The 24,958-nt window shown below is 47.1% G+C and overlaps 1 protein-coding gene across 3 annotated transcripts in view; it reads left to right on the plus strand.

The window, feature by feature from the left end:
* SHMT1 (serine hydroxymethyltransferase 1) overlaps positions 1-24,958 on the plus strand; it is a 34,940-nt gene that overhangs the window by 2,417 nt on the left and 7,565 nt on the right. For 2 of the 3 annotated variants that reach the window (XM_005887282.3, XM_070389617.1), the window contains exons 1-3: positions 17,494-17,624; positions 23,420-23,534; positions 24,429-24,574. In XM_005887282.3, coding sequence (XP_005887344.1) covers positions 23,439-23,534; positions 24,429-24,574 — 242 coding nt within the window. In that variant the 5' untranslated portion in view covers positions 17,494-17,624; positions 23,420-23,438. Of the gene's footprint in view, positions 1-17,493; positions 17,625-23,419; positions 23,535-24,428; positions 24,575-24,958 lie in introns of those variants that run through there. The other variant, XM_070389616.1, reaches the window with a different exon arrangement.

Consider the following 24,958-nt stretch of genomic DNA (forward strand, 5'->3'; position numbering starts at 1 on the left):
GGCTTGGTTGTAGATCTAGGCTGTGAGATTTTGGTGTGCTTTCCTGGTTGAACTGTTTTTATGTAGGAATTTGGGGATATTTAAATACTACACTAACATTGCCACCATCATCCAGGACTCTTCCCTCTGGGCTTTAATTTGGATCTGCATATTTTTTCATTCCTGATACAGGTCGTCACCCAGTGTGGGAGCCACAGGGCTCATAAAAACTGTAGGAATGTTCTGGCCAGTGAACCCTCATCTGCCTTTGGCTATGTGACCTCAAGTGGCTTGAACTTTCCAAGCTTTTTTCATTAAAAAATGAAAATGCTCACTTTGAGGAGATGTGTTTAGAGATAGCAGATAAAGGCATTCGGCACATATTAGACAGTAAAGAGTAAGTATGAGAAAAATAAAAAATAAGACCGTTGCCAACAGATTGAAGAGAAAAACAAAGAAAAATTGGAGGTGTGGGCAGGATGGTAAGTTGAGCCAATCCTTCTGGAGCAACTGGTAATATTTAACAAGAGCCAGGCAGCTGTTCTTTGCTTTGGCCTAGAAATTCCCCATCTGGGAATATATTCCAAGGAAATGATTCCCAAGGGGAAGATATGCAGTTTTTCTGCAGATGTTTTTAATAGCACTATTCATGATAGGAAGTAATTGGAAAGAAAACAAGTGACTAATTTAAAAAGTCTTGAAAAAGCAAAGGAAGAGAGCATGACAGCAACAGAAAATAGAAGAATAGGGAGTTCAAGGGGTCAGCCCCTCCATGGAGCAACCATTAGGCAAAAATCAACAGAACTAACTTATTTTGGAACTCTGGAATCCAGCCAAGAGCTTACAGCAACCAGGGGAGTGCTTAATGAAGGAGTTGGGGAGTTAAGTTTCAGTATGAGGGGATTGTGGTGTTTTTGCTTCCCTTATTGCCACAGGTGGTTGTGGAAACCACAGCCTGTGTTCCTGGTGTGGCCTGTTGGGAAAGGGGTCAGTGTGGACTTTGTTCTTAAACACTGTGCTGGAATGTTTTAACCAGTTTGGCAGTTCCCTAAGGCCCTGGTGCCAAGATGTCTCTTGATTTTGCCCACCTCGGGTTAAATCCATTTTCCTGGAAGTGACAGTCAAAAATATTTAAAGATCTAGAGTCCCCTAAGCCATCTGGGGCAAGGGTGAGTGGACAAAAGGGCAGCAGATGGACTGAAAGGCCTGGGAGGAAGGGGGCTGAGGAGAAAGATGGTGGATGGAATAAGGCTTTGAAGGACTGAGGCACCTATGAGGGTATTTGGACTACGAAGAGCACGCCCAGAGCCAGATGCATACACAGAAAAGGTCTCCCAGGGTCCTAGGCTTACAAATCTAGCGGACCCTCGGGCTCTGCATAAGCAGAAGATGAAGCAGAGTCCTAGGTGGCCTGGCCAAGGTTGTAGGAGCGTCCAGCTCAGATCCAGTCTGCACAGATTGGGAGGAGGATTGTTTATTCTCCTTGGCTCCAGGCATTTATGAAAACCTCTGTCCACTGACATAATAGAACTGAGAGTTCAGTCATGACACATGGCAAAGAATATAGTTTTTACAAAATACCTTGGAAAAGTCACCAAAAACAAACAGAACACGTCAGTTCTTAGCAATAAATAACAACAGACTCGGGAGAGGGAAGAATCTGATTTTCAGAGTTTCTACATTATAATACTAAAAATGTCCAGTTTTCAACAACAACAAAAAATGATGAGGAGTGCAAAGGAAAAAAAAATATGTCCCATTCACAGAAAAAAGAAATTAATAAGAATTGTCCCTGGCAGAGCCCAGATAGTCAACTTACTAGACAAATACTTGAAATCAGTTGTCTTAAATGTACTTAAAAAGCTAGAGAAATCCAGGAGAATGATGTATGAACAAATGGAGAATATAACTAAAAAGGTATAAATTATGAAAAGCAACACTATGGAAATACTGGAGCTGAAGAGTACAACAGTTGAAATAAGTTCTCTGGGCATCAGAACCAGATGTGAGCAGGCCGAGGAAAGAATCAAGAATCAGCAGATGTAAAGATGGAGCAAGTGAAATCATTGAGTCTGAGGAGCATAGACACAAAATCATGAGGAAAAATGAACAGAGCCTAAGGGGTGTGTGGGACATCACCATATGTATCAATAGATGCATGATGAGAACCCAGGAGGGAGAGAGAGACAGAGAGACAGGGAGAGACACACACACAGAGTTAAGACTATTTAAAGATATTAAGGCCAAACACTTTTCAAATTTGATGAAATCATAACTTGCATATTCAAAAACTCAATGAACTAAAAGTATGACAAATCCAAAAAGATCCACAAAAGGCATATTATATTCAAATTGTCAAAAATCAAATACAGGAATTTGGAAAAGTTAGAGAGGTAGCAGAGCCAGAAATTTGTCACCCCACCTAGAACTGCCCAGGCAAACTCTGTCTCAGGTAAATCTTTTGGAACTCTGGAGTCTATTGGAGGCTTGTAACTTCCAAGTTAAGCTTTGGACAGAAAAGGGTGGCTAATCAGAGTCAATTTTAGCTCTTAGCAGAATAGCAGTTCCCACTTCCTACCCACCAGTGCTGTGGCGGGCAGCTGTGCATGGGTGTTTACAGCAGCTTGTGTGAGATTGGCAGGAGCCAGGCAGAGGGGAGAACCACATTCTTCAGGAACTGCACGTTTGTTCTCTAACCACTGATTGCTGCTTCTGATTACAGATGTGCAGACAGGGCTCTTGTTGCTCCTCCACCTAGTGTTGCAAGCCACATCCTCTCTGACTAAAGTGACTTCCAGGGAATGGAAAGGACCAGGCCTTTTTTTCCCTTCCTTTATTTCTTCTCTTTTCCTCATTTTGTGACCCAGACGTTGAAAAATAAGTCATCCAGAAGTTCCCTGGTGGCTCAGCGGATGAGAGTCCAACCTGACAATGCAGAGGACACAGGTTTGATCCCTGATCCAGGCAGATTACCTCATGCTGCTTGGCGCTACTAAGCCGGTGAGCCACAACCACTGAGTCCGTGCTCTAGAGCCTGCCAGCCACAACTACTGAGGCCCGTGTGCCTCGAGTCTGTGCTCTGCAACAGGAAGTCACCACATTGAGAAGCCTGTACATCACAATGAAGATTAACCACTGCTCACCTCAACTAGAGAAAGCCCATGCACCATGCACGGCAACAAAGACCCAGTGTAATTTTTAAAAAAAAGAAGATATCCAAAAACAACTGCAGTACAGAAGAAATTAGAAGGTCATTGTGCATGCCCAGGGGAAAACACAGAGGTGGTCTCAGAGGATGGGGAAGATTTAGACAAGCATATTCCATGGAGCTGATCTTTGGGACTATCTTTAGTTTTTTAACAAAGGTGTTAAGCTCTTGGGAACCGTACCATCTTTTTGGGTTTTCATTAAAGTAATCGACTAAAAGAAAAAGCTGTCCTGAGCTTCCCTGGTGTCCAGTGGTTCAGTCTGTTTCCACTGCAGGGAGCACAGGTTCCATTGCTAATTGGGGAAGTCCTGCATACTGCACAGTGCGCCCAAAAATAAAATAAAGCTGTCTTAATGTCCTTGTCCAGAGAAGGCAATGGCAACCCACTCCAGTACTCTTGCCTGGAAAATCCCATGGATGGAGGAGCCTGTTGGGCTGCCGTCTATTGGGTCGCACAGAGTCGGACACAACTGAAATGACTTAGCAGCCGCAGCAGCAATGTCCTTGTCTGCTAGCTTCAGCACCTCTGTCATTCTGCATCTGTTACTAGTCATAATTTTTTTTCCTAATTATGGGTCGTCTTTTTCTGCTTCCAGGCACGCCTCCTAATTTTTTATCGGCTATTGGACACTGTAGGTGTTACTTGTTGAGTATCTGGAATTTGGTGTCTTCCTTTAAAGGGTGTTGGACTTTGCTCTGAAAAGCAGTTAAATTATTTGTGATGTGTTCAGTCTCTTTGAGATTTTTTTCTTTTTTTTTATTTCATTTTATTTTTAAACTTTACAATATTGTATTAGTTTTGCCAAATATCGAAATGAATCCGCCACAGGTATACCTGTTTTCCCCATCCTGAACCCTCCTCCCTCCTCCCTCCCCTACCCTCCCTCTGGGTCGTCCCAGTGCACCAGCCCCAAGCATCCAGTACTGTGCATCGAACCTGGACTGGCGACTCGTTTCATACATGATATTATACATGTTTCAATGCTATTCTCCCAAATCTCCCCACCCTCTCCCTCTCCCACAGAGTCCATAAGACTGATCTATACATCGGTATCTCTTTTGCAGTCTCGTACACTCTTTGAGATTTTTAAAAATAGTTTATTTCACAATAATTATGGATTTACAGGAAATTTCAAAGATCATGCAGAGTGGGCCCATTGAACCCTTCACCCAGTTTTCTTCCACAACTGTCTGTTGTATAGTATTAAAGTCGGGAAATTAATGTTGATACAATGTATGTATAATTTTGTGCCATTGTATCACATGTATAGATTCATATGTGGTTGTCTTCCTTATAATGGTTTTACTTTCCATGGTCCTAAGACACTGAATAGGAAAATTCCGAAAATGAATAATTCATAAGCTTTAAATCGCACACCATTGTGAGCAGCGTGATGGAATCTCTCGCCGTTTTGCCTGGGACGTGAATCACGCCTTTGTCCTGTGTCAGCTATCAGACCAGCTGCTGCAGTGTCACAGACCTTGTGCTCAAGTGACCCTTTTTTTCCTTAATAACTGCCCCCAAAGTGTGAGAGTAGTGATGCTGCAACTCAGATCTGCCAAAGAGACACCGTACAGCGCTTCCTTTAAGTGAAAAGGTGAAAGTTCTCAACTTAATACGGAAAGAAAGAAGTCATATGCTGAGGTTGCTAAGATCTACGGTAAGAAAGACTCCTTTTTTTCAAAATTGAGGTATAGTTGATGTACAATATAAGTTTCAGAAGTACAACATAGTGATTCACAGTTTTTAAAGGTTATATTCTGCTTAGTCATTATAAAATATTGGTCATTTTCCTTGCACTGTACAATATATCCTTGTAGCTTATTTATTTTATATGTAGTAGTTTTGAACCTGTTAATCTCCTACCCATATCTTGCCCCTCCCCTTTTCCCTCTCCCCACTGGTAACCACTAATTTGTTCTCTGCATCTGTGAGTCTGTTTTAGTTACTGTTGTTATCGTCACTAGTTTTATTTCTTATTTTTTTTAAATTTAATTTTATTTTTAAACTTTACAATATTGTATTGGTTTTGCCAAATATTGAAATGAATCCACCACAAGTATACATGTGTTCCCCATCCTGAACCCTCCACCCTCCTCCCTCCCCATACCATCCCTCTGGGTCGTCCCAGTGCACCAGCCCCAAGCATCCAGTATCGTGCATCGAACCTGGACTGGCAACTCGTTTCATACATGATATTATACATGTTTCAATGTCATTCTCCCAGATCTTCCCACCTTCTCCCTCTCCCACAGAGTCCATAAGACTGTTCTATACATCAGTGTCTCTTTTGCTGTCTCGTATACAGGGTTATTGTTACCATCTTTCTAAATTCCATATATATGCGTTAGTATACTGTATTGGTGTTTTTCTTTCTGGCTTACTTCACTCTGTATAATAGGCTCCAGTTTCATCCACCTCATTAGAACTGATTCAAATGTATTCTTTTTAATGGCTGAGTAATACTCCATGTGTATATGTACCATAGCTTTCTTATCCATTCATCTGCTGATGGACATCTAGGTTGCTTCCATGTCCTGGCTATTAAAACAGTGCTGTGATGAACATTGGGGTACACGTGTCTCTTTCCCTTCTGGTTTCCTCAGTGTGTGTGCCCAGCAGTGGGATTGCTGGATCATAAGGCAGTTCTATTTCCAGTTTTTTAAGGAATCTCCACACTGTTCTCCATAGTGGCTGTACTAGTTTGCATTCCCACCAACAGTGTAAGAGGGTTCCCTTTTCTCCACACCCTCTCCAGCATTTATTGCTTGTAGACTTTTGGATTGCAGCCATTCTGACTGGCTAGTTTTATTTTTTAAAGCCCACATAATTGATATCATACAATGTTTGTCTTTGTCTAACTTAATTCACTTTTCATGATACTCTCCAAGTCCATTCATGTTATTGCAAATGGCAAATTTTCATTCTTTTTGTGGCCTAGTGATATTCCACTGTGTATGTATACATCTTCATCCATTCCTCTGTCAGTGGGCATTTAGGTTGTTGGAGATTTTATTACTTTCCTGCTATTGACTTCTATTTTGGTTTCATTGTGATCAGAGAACACACTCTGATTTCATTTCTTTTGAATTTCTTGAAGTTTGTTTTACGGCTCAGGATGTGGTCCACCTTGGTATTTGTTCGCCATCACCTGAAAGCACATGTAATCTCCTGTTCTGTTGTTATGTGGCACGTCCTATAAATGTCAGTTGGATCGAGCCGGCTGAGGGTGGCTTTGGGTTCTTCAGTATCATCTCTGGTTTCTGCCTGAGGCTTGTTTCAAACTTTTGCTAGAGGAGAGTAGATTAACTTCCATCTGGGGGTAGTTTGGATTTACTACGCAGGTATGCTGGCTCCAGGGTGTCCACCCCATGCCCCCTGCCATCACTGGGGAAGATCCTCGGGCTGCTCAGAGTTTGAACATCTTTCCTTGTTAACTCTGGGGATTTGTCAGCTCACAATTCCCTGGCTGTTCTACCTCTTTGAAGAGTTTTTCTGTGTACATGCAAGTCACATACTTGGCAAACTCAAAGGAATTCCACACACAAAGCAATGCCTCATTCTCCCCAGCCCTGACTTCCACCCTCTCCACCCGCCAAGGCCACCAGCCTCTGTGCCATCCCCTCATCAAGGATCGTCTCCACACACCCAACCAGGGCAGACCCCACTTTTCCCGGAGTGTCCAAACCCCCAACCCCTGATTGTTCAGTGTCTGCAAGGAGCTCTTTGATAGGTTTTGCCCAGTTCCTAGTTGTTTATCAAGGAAGGTTAAGTGTGATCTTTTCTACCGTATCATGCTTGGAGGAGGAAGTCTGTTTCATATTTTTAACATTCTGAGAATAATGCTTTTGCATGGCCACACAGGGAAGTGATGACAGTGGAGTTTTAAGTTCCTTTTTGTTTTAAGTGTTGCTAAATAGGGAGAAATAAAAAGTTACAGAGGCAGCCTGATGTCTAGGAGGAAACAGTGGGTGGAACTCCAGCATCCTGCCTGCTCTTCTGTCCTGCCTACCTCCCTTCCACCTCCTTTTGTCCAGAGAAATCAGACCTGTGAGTCTGATGTGACCCTCCTTGGGGCAGGCTTCCTTACCCGCCACAGGCAGGGTTAGTGGGTCTCTTTGCCAGCCCCTCTCCCACCTTGCACACCTCCCCCACCCTAGAGTTTCTCCCTCCTTCTCCTCCAACACCTGTGACACTTCACTCAGATGGTCAACACCACCTGGGAGTAGAGGAGCTGGTCTGGGAGAATGTGTAGGAGAATGAAGATCATAGATCATATCTGGAGAGCCCACAGCCTGGAGGAAAGCAGAGGAAGAGAGGAGTCCAAGGTGGACGTGGTGAAAAATCAGAGAGCTCGAACATCTTACTCAAGGCCACACGGCACATTGACCTTGTATGCTTCGATGTGCCTTTGCAGCAAAATCAAAGGCGTCCACTCTCACTGAGCTGTGTGGCCTCTCCTAATTGGCTAGCATCCACTCTGAATAAGACGTCCTCCCCTGGAAGGTAGTATTTTGATCTGCTTACATATGTGTACTCTTGTCACCCAATGTGAGCTGAGACTCTGGGTCCTTGTTCCACTATAGCATCAGGAAGAGCCAGCAGATTAGGCAGAGAGAATAAAGGTCGTAATTCTTGAGTTTCAAGTCATTTGGGAACTTCCTCACAGTGCAAATGGTTTGAGAGAAAAGGGTTTAGTGGCAGAGAGGAGGCCTTGGGGTTACAAAGGCCTCCTCTCCTTGTGATTTAGAGTAGGGAATACACTGGTGAGCCAGATGATTTTCCATTCCACCGAGCCTCTAAGACAAGAGGACTTTCTCTGGGAAGAGGACTTTCTCTGGGCTGGAGAAAGAAGCAGTCTGGAGGGGAACAGACGGGCACACCAGGCTCCTGCGAAGGGTTCTGCCCCCTTCGGAGCTGTGGGGCAGGCCATGTGGGCAGTGGGTAAATGAAGACCCCAGATAGCTTTGGATGGCCTTGGAGCAGGGAGAGGCAAGACCCAGGGGTCTGAGTCTACCCACACAGCCACGGGGGCACCGAGGGGGTGGGCACAGGGGAGAGGGCACAGGGCATCACACAGCCCAAGAGGTAGGAGGGTACACAGCGTGATACACAGAGTAGTCCTTGGGGATCAAGGCCATGAATGCACTGTGGATGCCAATAATGTGTGTAGAAGCGGACACAGGCCCCTGGCCTAGTCCGTGCTGGGCACCATGTGACCCTTGAACACCGATGAAGCAGCAGTAGTGGACAAGGCTGTGGTTGACTGAGTTCCTGGAACTGCCTGGCTTTCCTCTACTTGAATGCCACAGAGTGGGAGCATTCACGGCATTACGTGGCTGTCTGGATTTGTCCACGCAAAAGCAAAGAGGTGTTGGGAGTCTGGGTGCAGAAGAATCCTAAAGAAAACATCCTTTAGGTCTAGCTCTGGAAATCAGTTTACAGTCTCTGGAACTTAGTCAATATGGTGGTGTTATTGTTGTTGTTGTTCAGTTGCTAAGTTGCATCCAACTCTTTTTGACTCCATGCGGTGCAGCACACCGGGCTTCGCTGTCCTTCACTATCTCCCAGAGTTTGCCCAAATTCATATCCATTGCGTTGGTGATGCTTCAGTATCAGTCCTTCCAATAAATATTTAGGGTTGATTTCCTTCAGGACAAGTGTGGCTAAGTGAAAGCCGCTCAGTTGTGTCCAACTCTTTGTGACCCCATGGACTATACAGTCCATGGAATTCTCTAGGCCAGAATACTGGAGTGGGTAGCCTTTCTCTTCTCCAGGGAATCTTTCCAACCCAGGGCTTGAACCCAGGTCTCCCACAGTGCAGGCGGATTCTTCACCAGCTGAGCCACCAGGGGAGTTCCCCAAGGGGACTATCAGGTGAACTGGGACTACTGCCCCATTCAGTTCAGTTCAGCTCAGTCGCTCAGTCGTGTCTGACTCTGCGACCCCATGAATTGCAGCACGCCAGGCCTCCCTGTCCATCACCAACTCCCGGAGTTCACTCAGACTCACGTCCATCGAGTCAGTGATGCCATCCAGCCATCTCATCCTCTGTCGTCCCCTTCTCCTCCTGCTCCCAATCCCTCCCAGCATCAGAGTCTTTTCCAATGAGTCAACTCTTCGAATGAGGTGGCCAAAGTACTGGAGTTTCAGCTTTAGCATCATTCCTTCCAAAGAAATCCCAGGGCTGATCTCCTTCAGAATGGACTGGTTGGATCTCCTGCCCTTAAAACCAAGCTGGACTCTGTGGGGCTCCCAGGCATGGAGGTCTTTGTGTCCCCCATTTCTTGTAGGTAAGACTTCAGCCTCCCTGACCTTCCTGGAGTTCCAAAAGGCAGATTGGAACAGCTGCTAATTCAGGGAAGAGCAGCCAAGAAACAATCTAAGGCAAGATTAAAGGAACTCGAGAAGCTCATCAAGATTGGGAGACCCCCGGTCTTGTCTGGCCCCACCTTTGGCCCACTGCTATAAACCCTCATCCAGTTCTCTGAAGTAGAGGCACACAGGCTTTTTGAGGAGAAGTGTGGTGTGCTTCCCTTTGCCTGGCAAGGCAATAAAGCTGTCCTTTTTGACTTCATCCAAAACTCTGTCTCTGGGATTTGTTTCAGCGCTAGCATACAGAGAAGTTGGGCTTTCAGTAACATCCTCAGGACTTAAACAAACCTGTATTCTCCACTGTTTTTTATAAGCAGAATTGTTGCCGGCAAGGGGACTCCTTCCAGGGCCGAAGAGTGGGCTTTTGTTTAACACAAATGAATTGTCCAAATGGCAGGGTCATAGCCCATATTTTAAGAACTTGGTTATTAGAAGTTGGATACCTTGTTGGGCCTCAGGTATCAGAGTCTCTTGCATGGGTAATCAGCATTGGGTTTAACAGGCTCTGAACTGGGAGCAAATTAGTAGCTTTCCCAGGGACTTCAGCATCCCAGACAGTGGGGCCCACTTGAGAAATAATGTGGGCTGGAATGGAGACCTCCTCTGGTTGGGACTAAGGCAGGTTACCATGGCTGAGTGCCTTCTCTGTGAGGGTCTCCAGAGTGGAGTATCATTTGAAATAGAATGGTCCCTTCCCAGCAAGCAGCTTCATTCTTTCTGGAGCTATTAGTAATTGTCCTCCGCTCTTCCCCAGTAGCCTACTGGACACCTTCCAACATGGAGGGCTCATCTTTCGGTGTCACATCTTTCTGTCTTTTTATACAGTTTATGGGGTTCTCACGGCAAGAATACTAGAGTGGTTTGCCATTCCCTCCTCCAGTGGGCCATGGTTTGTCAGAACTCTCCACTATGACCCATCCGTCTTGGACGGCCCTGCATGGCATGGCTCATACCTTCATTGAGTTATGCAAGCCCCTTTGCTACAATAAGGCAGTGATCCATGAGGTGGGGGTGGCACTCAGGCATGAGAAGAAACTGATGTGCAGAGGTAAAATTCCTAACAAGCAGCTGCATGGGGTGGGGAAGAGGGGATTCTGAATCACTTGGTTCTGAATCTCATTCCTGAGAATTAGACTGGATTGTCCAGGGAAACCAGTCAGCACAGAGTAGCCTGCCCCCATACCTAATAGAAAATAATCTTCCTACCTGCCACATCAAGGGCTGCTGCAGCTCCTCTGGAGAATGACCAGGTGTCCTCTGGGAGCCAGGGAGGGTCCTGGGCCCTGTCAGTCTTCTGGAGCCCTGAGTCCCCTTCGGGACTGAGGGCAGTCCTGCTTCCAGTGATTCTCCTGTTTATATTTTGGACAGGTGGCCCTCTTCCCCGCGAGTGACATTCATCCTTCCGGTAGCCTTCCTGGCTGCACTTCACACACATCCCTTCTCCACAGGGCAGGGCTCCAATCCGGGCTTCCTGGACCCTGTCCTTCCCGGACCCTGTCCTTCCCATGAGTTTTCACAAGGAAAGGTAGCCCTGAGGTGGTGCAGGCATGGGAGCTGCAGTTTATTTTTCTCCCTGATAGCCCACCAGGACTTCCCTGGTGGCTCAGACAGTAAAGAATCTGCCTGCAACACAGGAGACCTGAGTTCGATCCCTGGGTCTGGAAGATCCTCTGGAGAATGGAATGGCTACCCACTCAGTATTCTTGCCTGGAGAATTCCATGGACAGAGAAGCCTGATGGGCTACAGTCCATGGGGTCACAAAGAGTCAGACACACTTTTACTCTTCACTGATAGCCCAAAATGTAAGAAAGGAGTGTGCTGCCAAGGACTTTAGTGGGTGGGGCTCTTCAAGGGATTGTCACAGAGATAAGTCCTATAGGCAGTTTATTGGCCTGATCCCAGAGTTCCAAAGAATAGCAAGGAGAAATAAGAAAGCCTTCCTAAGTGATCAGTGCAAAGAAATAGAGGAAAACAATAGAGTGGGAAAGACTAGCGATCTCTTCAAGAAAATTAGAGATACCAAGGGAACATTTCATGCAAAGATGGACACAATAAAGGACAGAAATGGTATGGACCTAACAGAAGCAGAAGATATTAAGAAGAGGTGGCAAGAATACACAGAAGAACTATACAAAAAAGAACTTAATGATCCAGATAATCACAATGGTGTGATCATTCACCTAGAGCCAGACATCCTGGAGTGTGAAGTCAAGTGGGCCTTAAGAAGCATCACTACTAATAAAGCTAGTGGAGGTGATGGAATTCCAGCTAAACTATTTCAAATCCTAAAAGATGATGCTGTGAAAGTGCTGCACTCAATATGCCAGCAAATTTGGAAAACTCAGCAGTGGTCACAGGACTGGAAAGGTCAGTTTTCATTCCGTCCCAAAGAAAGGCAATGCCAAAGAATGTTCAAACTACCATATAATTGCACTCATCTCACACGCTAGCAAAATAATGCTCAAAATTCTCCAAGCTAGGCTTCAACAGTACTTGAACAGAGAACTTCCAGATGTTCAAGCTGAATTTAGAAAAGGCAGCAGAACAAGAGATCAAATTGCCAATATCTGTTGGATCATTGAAAAAGCAAGAGAATTCCAGAAAAACATCTACTTTTGCTTCATTAACTACGCCAAAAACCTTTCACTGTGTGGATCACAATAAACTGGAAAATTCTTCAAGAGATGAGAATACCAGACTACCTTACCTGTCTCCTGAGAAATCTGTATGCGGGTCAAGAAGCAACAGTTAGAACTGGACATGGAACAATGGACTGGTTCCAAATTGGGAAAGGAGTACATCAAGGCTGTATATTGTCACCTTCCTTATTTAACTTATATTCAGAGTACATCATGTGAAATGCTGGACTGGATGAAGCTCAAGGTGGAATTAGGATTGCAGGGAGAAATATCAATAACCTCAGATACGCAGATAACACCACCCTTATGGCAGAAAGCAAAGAGGAATTAAAGAGCCTCTTGACGAAAGTGAAAGAAGAGAATGAAAAAGCTAGCTTAAAACTCAACATTCAAAAAACTAAGATCATGGCATCTGGTTCCATCACTTCATGGCAGATAGATGGGAAACAATGGAAACAGTGACAGACTTTATTTTCTTGGGCTCTAAAATCACTGTGGATGGTGACTACAGCCATGAAATTAAAAGACGTTTGCTCCTTGGAAGAAAAGCTATGACAAACCTAGATATTATATTAAAAAGCAAAGACATTATTTTACCGAAAAAGGTCTGTATAGTCGAGGCTATGGTTTTTTTGGTAGTCATGTATGTGAAAGTTGGACCATAAAGACACTGATGAGCACTGAAAAGTTGATGCTTTTGAACTGTGGTGTTGAAGAAGACTTTTGAGAGTCCTTTGGATAATGAGGAGATCAAAACAGTCAGTCCTAAAGGAAATCAGTCTGAAATATTCATTGGAAGGACTGATGCTGAAGCTGAAACTCCAATACTTTGGCCACCTGATGCCAAGAACTGACTCATTGGAAAAGACCCTGATGCTGGGAGAAATTGAAAGCAGGAGGAGAAAGGGACGACAGAGGATGAGATGGTTAAATGGCATCACTGACTCTATGGACATGAGTTTGAGCAAGCTCTGGGAGCTGGTGATGGACAGGGAAGTGCTGTCCAGGACTGGTGTGCTGCAGTCCATGGTGTTGCAAAAAGTCGGACATGACTGAGTGACTGAACAAACTGATCAGGTTAGGGGATCAAGGCTGAAGAGGTGTCTAATTAAGCAGGGAAAACTGGGCTTGTAGCCATCAGACCATGAGAAAAGGTTTGTCTTGCAAAGACAACAGCGAGGGCCCTGTAAGCACCCAAAATCAGTTTGGTGAGCCTGAGGAGACCTCTGGGGTTAGTCAAGGGGAGGAACAAGAGCCAGAAAAAGTGACTAGAGTCCCAAGTCCTAAACCCTTCAGGGAGAGAGGGAGGAGACCTAGGCCCTGTGTCACTAAGCAGATTACCTTCATTTTCGGAGAAAGGAAAAGATAAACAAAGAGACTTCCCTGGTGGCTCAGACGGTAAAGTGTCTGCCTACAATGCGGGAGACCCGGGTTCTATCCCTGGGTCGAGAAGATCCCCTGAAGAAGGAAATGGCAACCCACTCCAATACTCTTGCCTGGAGAATCCCATGGATGAAGGAGCCTGGTGGGCTACAGTCCATGGGGTCCAAAAGAGTTGGACACGACTGAGCAACTTCACTTTCATTTTTCTAACAAACAGAGCTGCAGGGTAGAGCAGAAGCCAGAAAGTGGTAACAAGACAAAGTCAAAGTCCTCCTTGGGAGGTTGTCCTTGTGCTATTGAGGATGGGCACTTCTTTACATGAGCAGGACAGAGGTAACCCCCACCCGCTGGGAAAGCTGGCAGGGAGGTGCAAGGACCAGTAGACAGGCTAAGAAACCAGCAGGGGATGAGAGAAGGAGGGTATGAGAGAAATCCAGGGCAAAGAGAGAAGGTGCCCATCCAGGATGCTTCCTCAGCCAGAGATTCACAGGCCCCCTGAGGAGGGTGCTTGATCACTTCCTCTGCTCAGGTGTTGATAAAGTCTGAAACCCTCACATGTAACCAGGGGTGCAATGAGGCTGTGAGCCCTGAGAGGCACTCAGAGAGGGCTGGGCCACAGATGTAGTGGGAGACTCCCATGGTCTCCTTATTTGGGCCCCCAATGAAGTTCTGACTTTCTGGAACTGGGCCAAGACTAAGAACGAGGAGGGAGGGGGAATCAGTCTTGAGGACCCACGAGGGGAAACTAACCCAGTCAGGTTGCCAGTTGCCACAGTCTTAATTTGGAAGTCCAAGTGGTGGACTCTGTGGATCTTCTCAGGTCCAAAGAAATGGAGTAATGGGGAGAATGACAAACATGAAGAGAAAAGCCTTGGGCTTGGTGGGATCCTTTGGGGCCAGAGAGCTGGTCTCCACTAGATCTCCCAGGCAGCATTAGCTGCCACCTAAGGGCTACTCAAATCTTCAGGACTAAGTCCCAGCCGTCCTCTGCAGTGGGCAGCCACAGCCTAGTAGATGGGTCCACTTTATGCCCTTTGATGTCCCTTTTGTGGTTGCCACAAAAGACGTTGCAGGAGAAGGGTGGGGAGGAGTGAACAAGGTCTCTAGCGAGTCACCAAGTGAGGGTCCTTGGCTTCACACAGGAAAGAATTTAAGAGTAAAGTGGTTGGAGAAGGGGCAGGGATTTCTAGGAACTGGGCCACTGCCCACTTTTTGCCCTCTTAGGGTCAGCCTCAAAGCTGTTATGCTGCCTGTGTGTGTGTCATTTAGATGCTAACGCATTACATTGAGCACAGACTGAGGCTCAGAGTCTGCTGGAAGTCGACTCTTCCACTGTCTTGGGCCTGATTGGTTCCAATCAGCTTTTGTTGTCGGAGAAGGCAATGGCACCCCACTCCAGTACTCTTGCCTGGAAAATCCTACGGATGGACGAGCCTGGTGGGCTGCAGTCCATGGGGTCACGAAGAGTCAGACATGACTGAGCGACTTCCCTTTAACTTTTCACTTTCACGCATTGGAGAAGGAAATGGCAACCCACTCCAGTGTTCTTGCCTGGAGAATCCCAGGGACAGGGGAGCCTGGTGGGCTGCTGTCTATGGGGTCGCACAGAGTCAGACACGACTGAAGCGAGTTAGCAGCAGCAGCTTTTGTTGTATCCTCAAAGTCTGTTGTTGTTGTTCAGTTGCTAAGTCATGTCCGACTCTGTGACCCAATGAACTGCTTTAATGGTTGTGCCTTCTCCTTCCTACCTGTCTCAAGAGGAATAACAACCTTGTCCTATCTTTATCACAGGAAGTAGTTCTGCATCTTAAAAGGAGGTTCTTACCCAGTGACAGACACTTGGAGATATGGCTGCTGGATCCTTCACATTTCTGTTTCAAAGTGATGGCTCCCAGGTTCTTGACAAAGACATTCCTGGGTCATAAACTTGACAAAAGGCCTATCTAATCTTCAAAAGGATTTATATATGTTTAAAAGAGATGTTGTTAATATCTATCTATAGCATCATTGGCTCAATGGACATGAATTTGAGCAGACTCTGGAGGATAGTGAAGAGCAGGGGATCCTGGTATGCGGCAGTCCATGGGGTCACAAAGAGCTGGACATGACTTAGAGACTGAATAGCAACAACAGACATTACCAAACCAAGCCTGCATCTGTTCACCTGATGCACAGCAAAGTCAACCTACTGGCACCAAGTGGTACTGAAGGAAAATACAGCGTTTGCTGCAGGACCAAGTTTACTGCAGCTCATGTGCAAAAGACTCAACTCCCCAGTGGCTTTTGGGAAGGCTTTCAAAGACAACATTAGGGGTGAGGGTTCAAGGGTATGTGATCAGCTCGTGATCATTCTTCTTAGTTGGTGGTGGTAACAGGGTGGCGTTTTGGGAATCTCGGTTATCAATTTTTTGGCTTTAACCAGTGTAGGGTCTACATGTTGGTGGTCAGTGTGCTGTTAACTTCTTCCACCTTGTGGGGGGTTTCAGTATGTGCACAACAGCTCGAGGATATGGCTCAGGATTTTATATAGAGCCCTTGAAAAGGAACTGAAGGTTCTTGACTTTCTTATGGATACTTACTGTCTCACTGTCTTTCCCTGGACTTTTCTGAATCAATTTTGAATCCATTCACTGGCACATTTTAGCCACATTTGTTACAATATTTTAGAAATTGCTTGACATTGTAAGAGGTAAAGTGTTGTGGGTACACTGAGTACTGAAAAATCCAGAGCTGTTAAAGAAAAAAATATTCAATGACACAGTAAGACAGATCTTATTCGGTGGTGGTGGTAGGGGGTGTCGGGGTGCATGATTTCAATTGGTGTAGGGACCACTGGCATGGAACCTTGCAGTTTGGGAGAGAGGTTATGCTCAACTCTGAATACAGCAAGGGCAGTGGGAATTTATATAGCAAGGAGCAGGATGAGGTGGGTGGATGGAAAATGATTAAGGGAAACATCAGGGGAAAGGGAATTCTGGCCGAGCTGACTGGGCCTGGGTGGTCAGACATCACCAAGGCTGGTAGAATATGAGGAATCAAATCAGATATGGAGAAGTGGGGGCGGGCTGTTCTGTTTAAACTGACTTAGCAGGATTCTTGCTGAAATCTGACAACACAGAGACAAAAAGGAAAGTCCAAAAGTCAGCCTTCCTTCAGTTAGAGAATCTTCGTCAGCTTGTTCCCTATATTGTGCAGGCCCTTGGTTTTATTATTCTTAACAATGGTTTAATGTTAAAATGTTAACATATTAACAAACTCCAGGAGATAGTGAAGAACAGGGAAGCCTGCCAGGCCTGCTGCAGTTCAAGAGGTGGCAGAAAGTCGGACGTGACTTGGCGACTGAATAACAACAACGGTTTTTATTTATTGAGCCCTTGCTGTGTGTCAGACACAAAGTCAAGTGTTTTAGATACATCTACAAAACCTCTCCACAGCCCTGTCAGGAAGATATAGTTATCTCCAACTCAAAGATGAGAATATGAAACTCAAAAAGCGAAGTGACTGGTCTAGGGTTCCATATGTGCAGACTAATAGTGTTGGAGTTGGAACCCCACTTTGTCCTATTTAAATGTCCACTGTGGTAACCTGTAAGTAGGACAATGCAAAAGACAGATATAAACAACAGAATTCACCTCTAAACCTCTTGTCTTCCGGGAAACCCCCAGCCCCTGGCCTGCAGCCCCAGAGGATGGCACCATGACCCCTGGCCCAGGTGAGCAAAGACACACTGCGCTGTACTGGGCGAGGCCCGACCCCGCGGTAGCCAATAGCGCGGGCTCCTTTGGGGGCGGAGCTCTCCCGTTTCCGCGTCCTGATTGGGCTACTCGGGGGCTCTCCAGGATGCGCGCTCTGATTGGGTGTCTCTGGGGCGGGGCCGGGGCGGGGCGGGGCGGGGCGCGCCAGATTTGGGAGCGGGTCTTGAGCGTGGATCACGTGGAGCTAGCGCGCGGGTCCCAACTCAGGTGGTGTTGGCAGCAGCCGGGAGCTTGGTGTTTCTGGCTGTGCTTCTTCCCCCGCGGCTCCGAGAAGCGGGATCGGGTGAGTGTGGAGCGCCTTGCTGGCGCCTGGGGTAAGGGGCCGGGGAGCGCGGCCCCAGGTCAAGACCCGTGCGGTTGGGTTGACCGCACCTCGAAGGCTCGGTGCAGGTGCCGGCGGCCGCCTTCCTTGTGGAACTCTAGATTTCAGTGCAGCGCGTCACCTCGTCCCAGTATCTTGCCGGCGCTGCTGTATCCAGGTGCTTCCTGTAGCCCATTTTGCAGACGGGGAAGGGGAGGCTCAAAGAGGGGGCCCGACGAAGCCCACGCGGTCCCACTGCACTTGCGGCCGCCCTGGGGTGGTGGTGGGCGAGCCTGGCCTCCCCACCCCCCACCCCTCACCCCGGCCTAGGAGACAAGCGCTGCCCTGTGGGGTTCACGGCCCAGGGCCCTGAGCGTCGAGGTCCAGGAAGTTAAGCGACCTTTGATCAACTGAGGCAAGCACAAACGCGATTAGAGCTGGCAGACTGGAAACACCAGTTCACGTTCTTATGGGCTCATAATCTTTTTACTTGCCGGAACGGGCAGTGGACGTGGGCGATTATGGTTTTGTTTAGCACAGAGTCAGGGAAAAGAGTTCAGATTCCTTCTGTCACTATTATATGCCACCTAGCTTCTGAGCCTGTTTGCTCCTTTGTAAAGTAGGGCACACACACAGACAATAATTTCCTCAGGACCAACAAGGGGCTGATCCCATTGTGTGACAAAGACCCAGGAAAGATCTGGGGGTATGGGAAGGATGGTAACCCTGGGAAGTGAATTCACTTACTCGGATTGTTTCCCTGGGCTTGAGGTGATGATCATGGACAGTGTCACAGGTAAGTGACATTTCTCCAACAGAAACACCAACAGCATGACACAGTGACGGCTGCAGTAGGTTGTGTTTCCCGGGGTGCTTAGAGGTAGTAAAGATGGCCCTAAGGTACCCAAGTCTCTTTAATAATAATAGTAGCTGCTCTCTCTCTCTCTTTTTTTAAATCTCTTGACCACACCACATGGCATGTGGGATCTTAGTTCCCCAACGAGGGATGGAACTCATGGCCCCTGCAGTGGAAGCATGGAGTCTTAACCACTGGACCACTGGTGATGTCCTGTAGCTGCTGATTGTTGAGTAGTCACTCTGCCTGGTCCTGTCTGAATGCTCTGTGTTGTATACCTTATTTAACTCCAACCAGCTCAGGACTGTTGTCATCCCTGTGTCATGCACAAGGAGACTGAGAAACAGGTGTCCGCAGCACATTAGGAAGTGGAGAGCGGGACTCAAACTCTGCAGGCTGGCTCTGCAGTGAGTTCAGCACAGCTCCCTTGGATGTGGCCTTCACTGATGGGAAGTGGGGCATGGCGGGGGTCCGACCCATGGAATGTCCACTGCTCTCACGAAATGAACCTTGATCTTCTCCAGTCGGGTTTCTCTTGTTGTTAGTTTCAGACAGGTATTTCTCAAACAGGTACACTGGGAAACAACATGAGACCTAGGTCCTTGAGCACAGTTTGAAACCTGTGAGCTCTATTCTGCCAAGGTGAGGATCTTATCTCATCCCTGCACTGGACTTTAGGCCCTCGAATCTCATCTCCTCGTCTCTGTTGTGTTCCTTATTTCTGATCCTTGACAACTGAAACCTCTTCCCATTTTCGGGCCTTTGGACTGGTGTTTGCTCTTGCCCCATGTCTCATAAGCTTGGCTCCTTTCCACTGTTCCGATCTCAGCTCAGGCGCTTTCCATGGCAGGTCTAAACAAGCCCTCTGACTGTTTATTGCCCTCTAACAGTCATCACCAGAGAAAGCGATGGCACCCCACTCCAGTACTCTTGCCTGGAAAATCCCATGGATGGAGGAGCCTGGTGGGCTACAGTCCATGGGATCGCTACGAGTCGGACACGACTGAAGTGACTTAGCAGCAGCAGCAACAGTCATCACTCCCTGATGTTATCTCTTGTGAACTTATTTACTTTTTTATATCCTGCTTCTCATAATGGCAGGGCCTCTGTCTTGTTGGCCTCTGTATTCTGAGGTCCTAACTCAGTGCCTGGGACACAGGTGTCACTTAATAAATATTTGTTAAAGGAACGAATGAATCCATTGTAGGTTAATGATAGTGAAGTAAAGCTCCTAAATATCAAAAGCTTATTTCTCATTAAATGTAGAATTACTATATGACCTGGAAATTCCACTTCTGAGTATAACCCAAAAAAACTGACAGTAGGGACTGGATATTTGTGCGCCTGTGTTCACTGCAGCGTTCCTTGCAATAGCCAGGAGGTGGGAGCAGCCCAGGCATCAGATGGATGGGTGGATGGATAAACAAGCAGTCTCTCTGAACAGTGGACTATTATCCAGCCTTTAAAAGGAAGGAAACTGACACCTGCACCACACAGTTGAACTTTGGTGCCATTGTGCTGTGTGAAATAAGCCAGCTACAAAAGGACAAATATTGTGTGACCTCATTTACAGGAGGTCCCTGAAATAGTCAAATTCACAGAGATAGAAACTAGCATAGTTGCTACCCTATGCTGGAAGGGAAGAGAATGGAGCATGCTTAATGGGGACACAGTTTTAGTTTAGGAAGGTGGAAGCATTCTGAAGATGATGGTGGTGGAGCTGCATGACAGTGTGGATGTTTTTAATGTCACTGAGCTGTGCACTTCTGTCACAGTTTAAAAAAAAGTGAGAAAAGTGCAAGGTGTCCTGTTTCTCAGTCAACATCCAGACCTGAAGGATAGACGCTCAGTGTATCTTCTGGTCTTCCCTCTGATGTAAAAGAGGACAGTCTCGGGATCTTTGTCTCACTTGTTTGCCAGCTGTCAGGGTTCTCTGCCTTTCTTGCTGTAATTTAGAATGCTGCAAGATATACATTATACTGTAATAGATATTACAGATTTAACTGAAACAAAACAAAGAATCCTGAAGTTATTGTTTTAATAAAGAATTCAGACCTATTTGACTTTTGGTTTTTTTAAAAAAGAACTTTAAAAAGAACTCAACTTGGGTGGATTTAATAAGAATGTGAACTGAGCACTCCATTTGGGGGTGGGGGTGACTTGATCTGAGTGATAACAGGATGCAGGGTGAGAAACACCCCCAGAGAGTGGCAGCAGGAGCAAGGGGGCCCTGCTAGCCTTGGAGGGGGGCCAACCACACAGACAGCCCTCACCCAGGGGTTGAGAAGGAACTGGGACTCCCAAGTTTGCATCTTAGATGAGAGGAGGGTTTGTTGGCACTTCCCGGGTGGTCCAGTGGTTAAAACGCTATGCTCCCATGCAGGGGCACGGGTTTGATCCCAAAAGATCCCACATGCTTTGCGATGCAGCCATAAAAGAAAGAGTTTGCTATGAGGGCAAAGCAGTCGGCTTTGCCACCCTGCGGGTGGCGATCTTAACAGGAGATGCTGAGACCACAGGCGGAGGTGGAGTGGAGTGGATCTGAGTGCCTCTAGGAGCTGATGCAGATGTAACTTTCCTGGAAGAAGGGGGAGAAAGCATTCCAAAGGGACTTTATTTACTTATTTGGTGGTTGAGAAATACTTGCTCTGTATTGCTTGAATCCTTTTTAACATTGAGCAGTTGGAATTTCAAAGAAACTTTTCTCTTTAAAAAGACTGTAGGACGAGTGTACCCATTTGGTCTCTGGTTTTCTGTGGGTTTGCCACCACCTGCTGAGGGCACATGGGAAGCAACCATTGAGTTCAGAGGAGCCATTGGCCAGGTGTCCAGACCACCTCGTCTCCCTGCACCTCCGGGGGGGGTGATGTGGCGGAGGCCCTGGCACCGGGGTTGGGGCCACTTCTGCCTTAGACGCATTTGTGGCCTAAGTCCTGCACTCACTGCTGGTTTTGCGGGAGTGGCCGTGTTTCTGATCCTGTTGTGCTCATGTTAAAATAATGGCTGCTTCAAAAACCCCAGTTTGGGATTTCCTGGTTAAAGCTTCCTGCTGGTAGATATTTGCTTCCCCAGAGATTAAGGAGGATACTGTGACTGGGGACTGTGTGGCTGGTTTATTTAGTGAGTATATGTGTCTAGCAAGTGATACTGCATGTGCACCTTGTGCAGGAGAACCATGCTCTTCCTGCTGTGTCTGCTCTTGACTCTCCCAGCTGCTGTTGATGGCACCTGTGACACCAGATGACCGGGCAGCTTTCCCTCACCCAGCAGTTCTGCCCCACCAGCTTGTGTCGCTCATTTCAGCTCAGTTCTAACGTGAGCCAGAGTGAGCACAGACCCCGCAGGTTAGTCCCACCAGACAGCCGCCCCTCGTCACTTCAGATGCCAGTCACAAGTATCAGGTCCCCAAGGGACCCACAGCTTCTGTCCAGCTTGACTCCCAGGACCCTCCTTGGACTCGAACATGTTCTAGAAGAGCTGTCAGAACCCAGGCAGACACTAACTTACGTTCACCAGTTCATTAAAGGATATGACAAAGGACACAGACAAGCAGCCAGAGGAAGAGAGAAATGTTCAGGGCGAGGGCTGGGAGGGTTCCTATGGAGTTGGGGTGCACCACCCAGAAGCTCCCTGAACCCTGTGAGGGGGTCATTAACTCCATTTCCAGCCCCTTTCCCTCTCTGGAGGAGTTGAGGGGGCTGAAAATGCTTCTCATCATGGCCTGGTCTTTCTGGGACCAGCCCCAACTTGGGAGCCTCCCACCCCGAGTTGCATCATTGGAACAAGAGATGTTCCTGTCACTAGGAAATCGCAGAGACCTGTGTGTGTGTGTAATTATTTATATTCTCACAGTGCTCTCAGGAGACTGCGTCTGATGGGCTCCTTCTCAGCCTGGTGTCCTCTCCTCTAGTCACCACCCTCCAAGCTGACCTGCCACCAGCGCTTGTCCTTGTGGGCCTGGTTATCTGTCTGCATTTAGTGTGCTTGCTGTTTCCTGCTCACCTTCCCCCAGGAAGCCCCGTGAAGTTTCAGTCTGTTTGGGTCCCACTGTGTTCCCAGTCCCGACCTGTGGCTGCTGAGGGGAAGGGCCTCACTAAGTAACTGTTAAGGGAGTGAATTTGAAATGAAAGCTTATCTAATTAGTAGAAAGTACTGAAAAGTTGCCAACCATCAATTAAAGGAGGTCAGTTCCTGTAAACATTTACGCTGTCCCTTTAGCTGAAATAGCACTGAGCTCAGACTCTTGTTCTTTGTGGGCACGTATGTGAAGACACAAGCCTGCTGTACTGTGATGATGCCGAGTCCAGGTGTGTACCTCTGCCCGTGGACCTTACCAGAGGTAAGGGTCAACTCAGAGCGTGCACTTTACCTGCAGCCCCAGCCACGGGACACCAGGTGGTGGAGCCTGTGTGGGGTTTGAGACTCTCCTCCAAGGCCAGTGGGCTGTGCAGCCCTCCCCTAAGATACTTTTCTGAGTCTCATTTTCATTACTTGAGAAATAGAAAAAGTAATGCATAAGTCAGCAATTCACTTGTTCATTTGGCAAATATTACTCTCATATGGCTGTGCTGGGTACTGTGGGAAATTTTTTTACAAAGTAACCATCAGCCCTTGCCTTCAGGAAGCTGGCTCAGTTGGGGAGCTAAGCCACAACCAGGAGAAGTTCAGGTAGGAAGAGAGGGTGCTGGACTCCCCGAGGCTGGAGCAGCCTCAAGGCAAGGAGGGCGGGTCTCCTGAGGAGCCAGTGACCTGCAGAGATCCACAGGTGGTCCCACACGGTGGATCTGCAGCAGAGTCCTCATGCTCTCCAGGCGGTTCTGGGACAAGGCCCACACGTGTGTCAGTCCTTCAGCAACTTGGAAACTGACAGGTGGCGATGAGCTGTGACTGAGTTTAATTTTCGAAGTTTTTCCATTTTTAGGTGCCTCTGAACCAGCACAATGGCAGCTCCAGTCAACAAGGCACCCAGAGATGCCAATTTGTGGTCCTTGCACGAGAAGATGCTGGCACAGCCCCTGAAGGACAACGATGTCGAGGTGAGGCTGTGGGTGTTCTCGCAAGTTCTGCTGTTGGAGGTCCTTGTTCAGGCCTCTGATTCTTACCAGAAATTAGCTGTGTTTGGGACAGCCTTGTGGTTTGGACACAGGACAGGTTTATAGACAGTGGCTACAAAGTGGCTGAAAGTCCCTTGAGGGTGCATTTAGATCTGAGTTTCTGTGAAGAGCAGTGTGCTGGCTGCTGCTGAGGAAAGGGGAAGGGGTGGGCTCACTGAGACTTGACCCTCTTCTTACAGTTCAGAGGAGCATTTCTAGAAGCATCTTTTATTTATGTATTTTCACAACAGCTTTACACATGAGATAAGTGAATGCACTTAACATACAAGTTGCCCATTTAAAGTACACAGTTCAGTGGTTTTTAGTGTATTCATGATTGCTTTTAGAACATTTTAATCCCCCCAAAAGAAACCTCAAACCCATTAGCAACTGCCCCCCTCCATCCCCCAGATTCCCAACCCTCAGCAACCACTGGTCTGTTTTCTGTCTCTGTGGATTCATCTAGGTATCTGTTATTTTAAGGCAAGGAATAAGGAACAAAGTTCAGGAGGGAAACTTGGTGAAATCTAGGGATGAAAATAACAAGGTGGCGCAGAATTTTAAAATTCCGTGGGATGCATGTTTTAAGGATCATCTTCTCTTCCATTGTTTTGTTCTCCTTAATTCACTTTCTATTAATTCCTTCCAGGTGCTAAAAGCTTTGAGGAGGATTTCCTTTGTTCCTCAGGTGCTGTGGGAGTCATCTTAGTCTGGTTACACTTGGCTTCTGAGGGCAAAATCTGAAAGTATAAGCGTCTCTTCTCTTTACTCAGTTACTGCTCGGATCAGAGCAGATGTTAAACTGCAGTGTCCCCTTTCCTGTTTTCTTCTTGTCAGGTTTACAACATCATTAAGAAGGAGAGTAACCGGCAGAGGGTTGGACTGGAGCTGATCGCCTCCGAGAACTTTGCCAGCCGGGCTGTTCTGGAGGCCCTAGGCTCTTGCCTGAACAACAAGTACTCTGAGGGGTACCCAGGCCAGAGGTATGTGAGTATCATCCAGGCCTGCCTCCCAGGAAGAGAGTGGACATTTCAGAAAACAGCCAGGTTCTCAATGGCAGGGCCTCCTGTCCCCTCCTCTCTTAACAATTCCTAGCGGGTGGTGGCACCCATGTTCTGGGGGCAAGATACTTGGGCTCACTTGCACAGTCCCCCTGGGCCTTTCTAGAATAACAACCAGGCCCGAAGGAGCAGCTGCTGGCTGCGGCTGAGCCTCCAGAGGAAGGTTGTGTAAGCAGGGACCCCAAGGTGAGACTGACCTTCCACACTGGAAACTGGGTTAGTGTTTTAAATGCTGGGTTTACCTACCAGAGATTTCGGTCAGCTTCTCTTCCTGAGAACCAGAAGAAGTCATATTCATTTGTGTTT

The sequence above is a fragment of the Bos mutus genome, chromosome 19 (genome assembly GCF_027580195.1).
Source record: "Bos mutus isolate GX-2022 chromosome 19, NWIPB_WYAK_1.1, whole genome shotgun sequence".
Lineage (NCBI taxonomy): Eukaryota > Metazoa > Chordata > Mammalia > Artiodactyla > Bovidae > Bos > Bos mutus.